Raw genomic sequence first — 9,982 nt, forward strand, 5'->3', positions numbered from 1 at the left:
AAGAGGCAAGTGCGGACTCGACAGCAATGTAAACAAGTCTCTTTTTCCAGTTCTCCTCTGTAGAATACTGAAAAGGATCTTCAAAAAGGATCTTTTTATTCAAGTTTCATGAGTTTATTCTGGTTCCGAACTGAGGTATTCGGTGCAGAAAGGTTTAACACTTTCTTTCAAGCTAGAGGGTTGGGGGGCAGACGTGAGCGGCCAGGGACGTGACTCTACGCCAGCACCAAAGCGGGGACCTGCTGGCCCCGCAAGCCGCTGCCGCGCGGAGACGGGGGTGCAGGGGGCTCATGGTCCGAAAGGGGAAGATCCCTACGGAGCAGCCAGAGGAGCCCCCACCCACCCGGGGGCCGGAGCCCTCCAGGGCCCAGGCTGAGCGTGGCGCCCGCTCCGAGATCTCGCCAAGGGCAGATTTCTCGAGTGCTTTGCTGAATGAAGTGCAGGTTGGTAACGGGACGGGGAGGTGGAGCTCCGACAGCGAGCTGGCGCCGGGCAAGAGCAGCAGGGAGGTCCCTGACCCCCTCGGGAAAAACTCCTACGCGAGATGTGAAGAAGATGTGCTTATCACCCCAAAGGCCAAGCCTGAAACGTCGTATTTGGTTCTAAGAGTTTGGCTTTGGTAAAAGAAAGAAACAGTGCGAAGGGACCCTGCCCGCAGGCTGCCAGCACCCTCGCCCGCCGGGAGCCCCCCAAGGAGCAGCCGGCTCCAACGCCTGCTCCACACCACGGCCTAAAACTGGCAAACGCTGCCCTAAACAGGAGCCACCTTCATTTAGAAACTATTTTAAAAAAAAAGAAAAAAAAAATCAAGAAGAAAAAAAAGACGCAATACCTTATTTTGGTTACGGAAATGCTCTTTCGCTCTGAAACGCTGGGCAGAAGAGCCGCGGCGCAAGGCTCGTGCGGTCCCACCGCGGCCTCGCCGGCAAAGAGGAGGCGAGCGGCCGCTCGGTGGGAGAAGAGGGATCCTTTTCCCCCGCTCCCATCCCAGAGGGATCGCGCTGGGATGCCCCCAGGGCGGCCACGGGCGGGACCCTGGGCCCCAGCCCCACGCTCCCCACTTTCGGCGCGGCTGCGGAGGGGGAAGGAGGTCGGGGGGAAAGACGGTTCCCGAAATGCTTGTTGCCCTGTCAGCCCATTCTCGTCCTCTGCATCCCAGTCTTTGGCTTTGAGCAGACTCGTGGTTCGGGGGAAGGGTGCTGGGTTTGCACATGACACCGGTACAGTAATTCAGAAGGAAAAAAATTAAAACCAAACCCAACAACAACGGAAAAAAAAAAAAAAACCAAACCAGTGCAACAATCCTCGAATGCTTCAACGCTGCAGCATAAATAGGATTTCTACAATTAAAAACAGAAAACCCCAAACAAAACCCAACGATCCCACACACACGCACGCTAACAAACCCACCAAGATGCTGCATCGGAAGGATAAACCCGGCCCTACGAAGGGGTGTGGAGAAGGGCTTCGAAGTGCATTTTTTGCCTTATTAAAAGGCTGAAACTTTCAGGGCTTTTTTTATGTTTTTTGTTGGTTTTTTTAAGGTAAATGCTGTTTCTTTATAAATAACTTTTTTCTTTTTTTAAAAATAAAAAAAAAAAGCAACACTGACTCTCGCATGGGAAGGGCCACACAAAACAGGGAATGAGAATTCAAAAAAAAAAAAGAATCGTTTCTTAGGATCCAACATTTTGCCAAGAAGAACAAAACCCAAGGAACCAACAGAATCCCTAAAGTGCCTGGTGTGGGGAGGGAGGCTCCAGCAGCGCAGCCGCAGCCGCTGGCCGCGGGGTCGGGCAGCAGCACCCGTTTTTGCATATAAATGACAGCTGCCAAAAGGGTCTTTTAGTGTCCCAGGTACAGTAGATCTTGATTCAAGTGTTTGTATTGGAATCGAAGGATGAGCGTGAGGAAAGAAAGCGATTGCAGGAGAGGAGCAGTTACGGTGGCACTTGGCCAGGAGCTAACACCCACCCCCGTGCCTGCGAGACCAGCCAATTCCCAGAGACTCCCACCGCCCCCCCTGCCCCATCCCACCAAGAGTTCAGGCTTCCTCGTCCCGGATGGACTGAGCGAGGGCTCGGGGCAGCCCCAGGGGGGTGAGGCAGGGCGGGAGGCTGGCACGGGGCACTGGGAAACACCAGCACTGATTTCAACCCACCCCAAAAGCTGGGGGACAAACCCCCCTTCCCCTCTGCGGGCCAGGGGACGGTGGCTCCTGCCTCGTCTCGGCCGGGCAAAGCCCAAAGCCCACAGCACCCATCTCCTGCCCTGCCATCAGAGGGGTGCAAGCACGCGCTGACAGGGAGAGGATTGAGAGGGGGCAGGGGACGGGGACGGCGCTGCCAGCTGCTCGTTAAACCAATTAACAGCTTTGGCACCGCGCTGGCAATCCAGCGAGAAGAGGAAGCTCTGAACTCTTGGCCTATCCGGCCACGCTAGAAGGCCTGCCCAGTCTTGTTCTCCTTTAAAGTGCCCTATATTTATAGAATTTCTAAATAAATATAATAAGATATTAGGTCACCCATAGTTTAAGCTACTCCGAGTAACAGCCGTCCAAGCCGATGGCATTGTGCCGGTCCTTGCTGTAGGGGCAGGTGCTGCCGTTGGGCAGGGCCCCGCAGGCGGCGGTTTTGGCTGCAATGCCGCAGTTCTTGAGGAGGTTGAAGCTGAAAGAGCTGATGGCGTCTTTAGGTGGGAAAGGCTTCATGGTGGAGAGGATAAGTGCCAGGCAGTCGGCAACGTCCTTGTTGGGGGCGCATGCCAAGGCTGGGGTATGACCTAGAAGAAAAGGCGGGAGTGAGGAGCTGCCCCGGGGGGGCACCTTCCCCGGGGAACGCTTGGATTGGGGCAGTTTTCACCCCTGCAGTGAGGGGCCAGGGCGTCATTTGCCTTTATCTCAAAATACCCTGCGTCCGGGCACCGGCAAGCCCTGCGGTTGCAGCAACCGCTTTGAAGCGTGCCAGGATCAGCAGGAGACAATAAAAAGCCTCCGAAGCCCTGGCAGCACGGCAGACGCAATGATATTCTTCACGACTTAAAGGTATTCCAGCAGAGCAAGAACTCTGCTGGGAGAAAAAGCTTCTGGCCACAGCAACCAGTCCCTGCCAACTTGCAAGTGAGTCAAGAGCTCACTGCTGGCTCGGGCTGGGCTGGATTTGTGCCCAGCAGGAGAGCCAGCCAGCCACCAGGAGATGCACGGGGGCAAAAAGACGCATTTCCAACACCTGTGGGACCTGGAATTGCGTTTACAGGGGATCACGGGGTGCCAACGTCCTCAGCCAGGCTGCTCCTGAGAACGTGCTGCTCAGCCGCGGAAAGGATGCGGAAATCCTTCCGATCCTGGCGGAGCGTTTCCTCCCCCACCCCCCACCGACATCATGCTGAACCCCCCCAGGCACCCACGAGGAGCACGCACCTTCTTCATCCACAGCCAGCACAGTGGCACCTCTGCTGAGCAGGGCCTGGACGACGGAGGCCAGCCCGTTGCGAGCTGCGATGTGGAGCGGCCTGGGGGGAGAGGGAAGGGCGGCGTTAACCCAGCAGCCGAGCCCCCGCCTGTAACCCCTCGAGCTAAGCCAAGGGGCTCGGAGGGCAGACACTTGGCTCTTCCTGAGCCCCCTGCGCACACCAAGTAGGAACAGAGCTCCCGCCACCCCCCTTATCCCAGGGCATCACCCCCCACCCAGCAAAGCCCTGCTTTTCCCCACCGGCGCCAGCTGCCCGAATACTCACATTTGCAGAGCACTGTTACTTGCATTGATAAGGCCAAGGTCTTGGGTTTCCCCCAGGATCAACAAGGCACACTTTTCATGACCCTGGAAAGGAGACCAGGCTGGTGAGAGCGCAGAAGCAGGAACGCAGGAGCAGTGGAGGGGACCTGGTGCTGCCCGAGTGGAACGTGATTCCCTGGGATACGGAAGCGTTTCCTAAACCCGACCTTCCACAACAGCTCACCGCTTTGGTGGGGCCTGACAAGAGAAGCTGCTGTCCCCTCCATCGCCTCCTCCTTTGCGTGGACACACTGGTCACAAGCCCCCTGCTCCCACCACGCCTCAGGAAGCACACCCAGCTCAGAGAGGGGGTCCCCAGGAAAGACAGACGGGTCTGTGCTACAACCTAAGCCGCTCAAAACTGAATCGGGAGCGCCTGTACAGTCAGGACAGGCAGAGCCAGCCCAGGGCCCTCGCCTCTGCTCTGGTGGGGCAGGAGTAAGCAGAGAACCCCCCTCATTCAGGTGGCAAGGCTGAAGCTGATGGTGACTGTGGTCATGGCCATGAGCGGCTGTCTCCCTACCTTGCTGCAGGCCAGGTGAAGAGCTGTGTTCTTGTTGACATCCAGCACAGTTATATTTGCTTTTGCTTGGTACAGCAGGAACTCTGAAATGAGGAGGGATGGCTGCTGTTGAGTGGGGCAGCTCTCCCAGCGTGCCCACAAGGGTGGGACAGCCCCGCTCCCACGGGACCCGGTTACGGAGGAGGCACAGGGGGGCTCGCACCCCATACTGGGGAAAGCGGCTGCCAGGCACGTACCGACTGCTGCAGTGTGCCCGTTCTCAGAAGCCATCATGAGGGGAGTCCTCCCCAGCTTGTCAGTCATGTCCACCTCGGCTTGGTGGCGCAGAAGCAGCTGTAAACCATGGATGTTGTCTGCAAAGGCAGCAGCGTGAAGGGGTGTCCTGGGAAAACGAGAGAACGGGTCAAGAGGAGGGCGCAGCACCCACCCCAGCAAGACCACCCAGGCCCACAGATGTGTTTTGAGGATGTCAGAGTCCCTCTGTGCCATGGGAAGTCATGTGGAAACCACTGCGGGAGTTACAGCCGCCACCCAGCAGCACCAAGGAGTGGGTGACAAGGGAGGGACGAGTCTGCGCTCACCTTCCTTTGGCATCTCTGCTATTAACAATCTTGGCACCTAATGCTTCCACCAGCATTTCAGCAGTGCCGTCCTGGTTGTTAATTCTGTGGTGGGGACGAGAAGGAAAGTTAGAACAAGACTAAGCAGCATCACCACGTCTGCAGCGGGAGCGAGCAGCACCTTCCCAGGGCTCAGATGCAAACAGCAGCTGGTCTGGAGCTGTTTGGGGTAAAACACCCCTTTACCCTTCTCGGTATTACTCAAGGAAACACAGTACCGGGCCAGACAACAGCCTTGCCCACCCCATTGCTGCTACGGGCCCCAGGGATGCACCAGGCCCCTCCAAGGCAGAGTGTGGCAACGCCTCCACCTTCCTCACCCTTCCTCAGCTGCCCAGGGCAGCACGCTCCTTCCTCTGCCAGCTGCAAAGCCAGGGAATCACCATCAGCCCCAAACCCTTCTGTGCCCAGTGGGACCCCCGGGATCACTCTCACGCTGCCCCAGACACCTCTGAGGAAGGCAGCTTGGGACAAGGGGGAGCCCGGCTCCCGCCTGAGCCCATCCCCAGAGCCTCACGGGAAGCCTGGAGGTTTCCCGAGATGCTCCATAACCAAAGAGCAGAGATGAGCCATCCAAGAGGGCTGGCAAGGGCTGAATGCCAGCCCTTGGCAGCTCTGTTAGCTCCATCAAGCTGAAAACCGGCTGGCATGGGAGCCTGGGGGGTGACAGCCCTGGCGGCGCTGTGCACAGCCAACGAGACCATCGCTTTACAGCTCCCCGAGGACCTCCAGCAGCCCAGCAACCGCCTCCTGGCCACAGGGGAGCTGGGACGAGCAAGTGGTGCCACCCCGAGGAGCTGCTGCAGCCCAGGAAAGAGCCCTTGGCAAGAAGGGCAGGGTGTGGAGCTCCTCCGCTCAGACCACGCATCCCCGCTCCCGCATCGCCCAGCTGGGACGAACCCCGGGCAGGTCCCAGATGCCACTTACACTGCACAGTGCAATGGAGTAAAGGGGTTTCCTTCTAGGTACGCAAACGGGTTGTGTTCAAGTAACAATTCAAGACAATCTTCATGCCCTGCGAGGAGAGAGGGACAGAAATATATCAGTGCCCAGCCTGTGGTTCCTCACCTGTAATGGCAAGACGGACCAGCGGCACCGAAGTGCCCAAACCAACCCGCTCCCCCCGGGGACACAGCGGGTTTCTTTCCTCTCTGGCAGCGAAGCTGCTGCGCTTCAGGAGGTTTCTAATTCCACACCATCTCCCGAAGGGCTTCAAAGCCACGCTGCTGGCTTCCCTTTGAAACACTGAGAGATCCCTTCCCATTGCCGTATCAGTCCCACCATTCCCCGCAGCCGGGGTGATGGCCAAGTAATGCCATAAATCCAGAGGTCCCGGAGGAAGCGGCCTCAGTGGTTCTATAATAGCTGGTTTTGTATTTCGTTCCTTTTTTAAGGAGCTTTGCAGGGGGAGAAAAACTCCCTGCTTCCCTCACAGAGTTGTGCCGTCCCTTCCACCAGGCTGAACTCACTGCGGGGCTGACGGTGCGGGACCGAGGGATAACCTGGCTCCCTCCTCCCCACCAACAGCCAGAGCAGAGCAGAGCAGAGGTGGGTAGGGGCCCAGCCCAGGTCCTTACCACTGTATGAAGCCCAGTGCATCGGTGAGTAACCGCTGTAGTCCACCACAGAGTCCAGAGGGTCAGTAGAGAGGGCTGCCTGCAGCAGGGTCCGCAGGATTTCTAAGTGCCCGCACGCCGACGCAAAGTGGATCGGGGTCCGGCCTTTGAAATCCCGACACAGAACGAAGGCATCGTGGTCCAGCAGGGCAGCCAGGCAGTCCTCACAGCCTGTCACAGCCTGTGGCCAGGAAAGAGGAGCAGGAGGTCAGATCTCACCCTTTGATCATCTAACAGCAGAGCTACCCCCTTCTGCTGCTGCTTCCTTCTCAAACGCTGCATCCCCAGAAGGGAAAATGGGCCCTGAGGACTCTTGCAGCAAAGGAAGCCCCCTGCTTGTTCTCCAAGCAGCCCCTGCTCAGGAGGACGAGCAGAAGCTGCAGGGCTCCGGGCCTGCCCCGGTCCCCGGGATGCACTCACCCCTCGGTGCAGGGCGGTCCTTCCCCTCTTGTCCGCTGCGTCGGCTGTGGATCCCTTCTCCAGCAGGAGGTGGACACAGTCAACGTGGCCATTCATGATCGCCAGCATCAGTGGGGTTCTGCAGGGCAGAGAGGCAGCAGTGGGGGGGGAGTGGGCTTGGAAATCAGCTGCGTTCAAGCATTGCCCTCTCTCCCCTGTCCCAGCCACCCTGCCTGACCCCGGGCCACACAGATCCCAAGAGAAACACCCGGGCAAACTCACTGGCCGTGGATGTCCATGACGTCGGTGATGTCTGCCCGCTCCCCGCTGTCTATCAGGAGGTGCAGGGAATCGGTGTTCCCGTTGGCAGCTGCAGACAACGCAGGGAGGGAAGGAAGGAGGAGTCACACACACACGTACAGAGGGGTCCCCTCCTTCCAGCCACCGCTGCAAACCAAAGGAAGGGGCTCGTGCCCAGCAGCCGGGCACACGTGGCTGAGCAAATTCGTTATGTGGTTGCTAGGCTACCGGACTGATTAGCACGTGCACAGGCTGAGCTGACGACACGTGTGTGCAGAAAGCTGCATGTGTCTTCTCTCCCACCCCCTGCTGAGCTGCTTGGACCCTCAGCTTCTGCTGGCACATCACAGCAGGCTGCACTGGTCCCATCCTGCCTCTAAGCATCATCCTAATCTGTGGCAATGATGGCGTGTGGCAGTGATGGCATGTGGCAATGAAAGCAGGGACCCCAAGTCAGACACGCAAGCACAAGCAGCATCGGGATCACTCTATTTAACGCTTTTATATCCCTTTTCTCATTGGTCCCAAAACAAAGTCTCCACACCTGCAGATCCTATACTTGTTCCCACAACACTAATCCACAGCCCCTTCCCCCTCCCGAAACCGGCCGGGTGAATGGGCATCCTTGGCAGCGGTGGCACCGGTGGCTGGAAGGGCTCTGGACATACTGGCTCGCCACCCCCAGCCCCGTCTGCCCTCCGTCACCTGCAGCGTGGAGAGGGGTCCACTTCCTCTTCCTCTCCTTCACCAGGGCGGACGCGCCGTGGCTGGTGAGCACCTCCACGCACTCCGTGGAGCCTCTCTCCGTGGCGAGGTACAACGCCGTCCGCCCCTTGTGGTCCCGCACATCGAGGTTCACGAGGGTTTCGGCAAGTGTCTTTAGCGCTTCACAGTGACCATTATAGGCCTGAGGACAAAGCAGACCACGTTGAAGTGGCGCCCGAAGAGGCTGCGCCCAGAAATCCCCCCCACCAGGACAATTCCCACTCCCTGGGTCCCTCTGGCCAGATGAGCTCCTGCCCAGCCATTGCCTCCCATCTGCACCCCGGTCCCACACAAAGCCCTCGCCCACCCCTGCCCACACTCAGACAAGGGAGGTGGCTCCCAACAGCAGCAACCAGAAGGTCCTGGAGAGAGCAAGGAGTTTAACGTAGAAATCAAAGGGACTTTGACCAATGGCCTATGGGGAAAGCTGCTCCCCAGCTGCCTTTCCTCCTTTGCTCTGCTCAGCACCCATGGCTGCAGGGACCCAGCCCACGCTGCCCAGGAGCCAGCACCTCTCCAGGACTCAGCATGAGCCCCGCTCGGAGCCAAGTGCCCTCCGCAACCCTGGGGCTGGGCCAGCCGTACTTACAGCTAAGTGCAAAGGGCTGACTGGAATGGTGCTTTCCACATCCTCCAGGCAGTTAAAAGACATTTCCAGGAGCTGCAACAGCAACAACACAGAACCGTAACTGATCCTGGACTCACGGAGGCTTCCACAGGCACCCTGTCCGCCAGCAGGCTGCAGAGGGCTTGGGAACCTGCTCATCTGCTTCGGAATGATCTGAATTTCAGGAAGGGACCTTCCTTAACCTGGCTTTGGGCCCTGCACAGACAGTCACATCAAGTCCCTGCTATCCAGAAGCCTCCCCACGACTCACATGATTTCCTGTACCCGCAGGGCTGCAAGCCTCCCCTGTAACGACGCAGGCATTTCAGGCAGTTACAAGGCATTTTGTGTACTGCCAGCGCTCTTCCTTGGCACAAGTCTCCAGCCTTCCTTTTAAAATTGCCCAACCTTGCTCTGTTGCCAGGGGTTTAAGCTAGACATCCATACGTCCCCCTGTGCTGGGTAACAAAGCTCCTTCCTCTCAGGCATCTCACCCAGGCCCAGGTCCTGCCTCCGTGGCATTCCCAGCACGACAGCTGCCCACGGAGCTTTTTAATCAAACCCATCTCCCTTCCTCCTGGGCAAACCCTGACACCGTAGCGCCTACAACATACACAGTCCTTTAGCCACACGTGGACACCACAGGGCCTGTGGACACGCTCCTTAAGGGGGGCTTCCCCCCACCCCTGGCAGCACAGAGGGTCTTCTCCGGCGCACTCACCAGTTCGAGGTTCTGCCTGTTGCCGTACGCAGCTGCATAGTGGACAGCGGTATATCCCTGCTTGTCCCGGAGGGATGGGTCAGCACCATTATCCAGCAAGAACTCTAAACAACTGCAGGGAGCAAGAGAAAGGGGAGATGAAGAAGAAGGGGCGATGGGAGAGGCAGGGACCCCCCCTGCTTTGATCCCATAGCAGACGCTGTATTAATCCCCTCAAGACACGGAGCGCATGCAAAGCCCGCTGGAGGTGAGGACCAGGACGTGGTGGCCAGGTTTGCCTCAAGAATCCGATCAGCAGATGTTTTGCCCCAGGCATCGCTGCTCACTTCAGCGTAAGCAGAAGCAAGGTATTTCCAGCGACTGCATGCAGGGGTCCGGGGACGGGGGTAAACAACAAACAACAGCCAGACGGGGCTGCGGTGCGGACTCACAAGAACGCCTCCTTCAGCCTGGACTCCTTCAGTGGCTCCTCATCAGTGTCATGGCTGTTTCCTGAATGCGTCTCTGCTCTGAAAGGTCAGAGACCTGCATCAGTTTGCTGATTACCCCCTCCTACCCGCTCCCCTCTTCACAAACCGCTGAGTGCCAGCGGCAAGGAGGCGGCCAGGGAACAGCAGAACACCACCGCCCCGCAGCGTGCCATCCTCTCCAGCCCCAG

General features: G+C 58.3%; 1 protein-coding gene across 1 annotated transcript in view; it reads right to left on the bottom strand.

The window, feature by feature from the left end:
• Positions 1-6: 6 nt before the first annotated feature.
• The window catches only part of ANKRD52 (ankyrin repeat domain 52), a 15,044-nt gene continuing 5,068 nt past the window's right edge, over positions 7-9,982 (bottom strand). Inside the window, exons 11-24 of the mRNA XM_035893010.1 lie at positions 9,756-9,833; positions 9,325-9,436; positions 8,586-8,657; positions 7,937-8,138; positions 7,214-7,301; positions 6,953-7,070; positions 6,494-6,713; positions 5,844-5,931; positions 4,878-4,961; positions 4,533-4,678; positions 4,297-4,379; positions 3,736-3,818; positions 3,419-3,510; positions 7-2,781 (exon numbers count right to left, since the gene is read on the bottom strand). Coding sequence (XP_035748903.1) covers positions 2,537-2,781; positions 3,419-3,510; positions 3,736-3,818; positions 4,297-4,379; positions 4,533-4,678; positions 4,878-4,961; positions 5,844-5,931; positions 6,494-6,713; positions 6,953-7,070; positions 7,214-7,301; positions 7,937-8,138; positions 8,586-8,657; positions 9,325-9,436; positions 9,756-9,833 — 1,711 coding nt within the window. The 3' untranslated portion in view covers positions 7-2,536. The remainder of the gene's footprint in view (positions 2,782-3,418; positions 3,511-3,735; positions 3,819-4,296; positions 4,380-4,532; positions 4,679-4,877; positions 4,962-5,843; positions 5,932-6,493; positions 6,714-6,952; positions 7,071-7,213; positions 7,302-7,936; positions 8,139-8,585; positions 8,658-9,324; positions 9,437-9,755; positions 9,834-9,982) is intronic.

Source organism: Egretta garzetta, unplaced genomic scaffold, assembly GCF_000687185.1.
Source record: "Egretta garzetta isolate BGI_Z169 unplaced genomic scaffold, ASM68718v1 scaffold704, whole genome shotgun sequence".
NCBI classification, from domain to species: domain Eukaryota; kingdom Metazoa; phylum Chordata; class Aves; order Pelecaniformes; family Ardeidae; genus Egretta; species Egretta garzetta.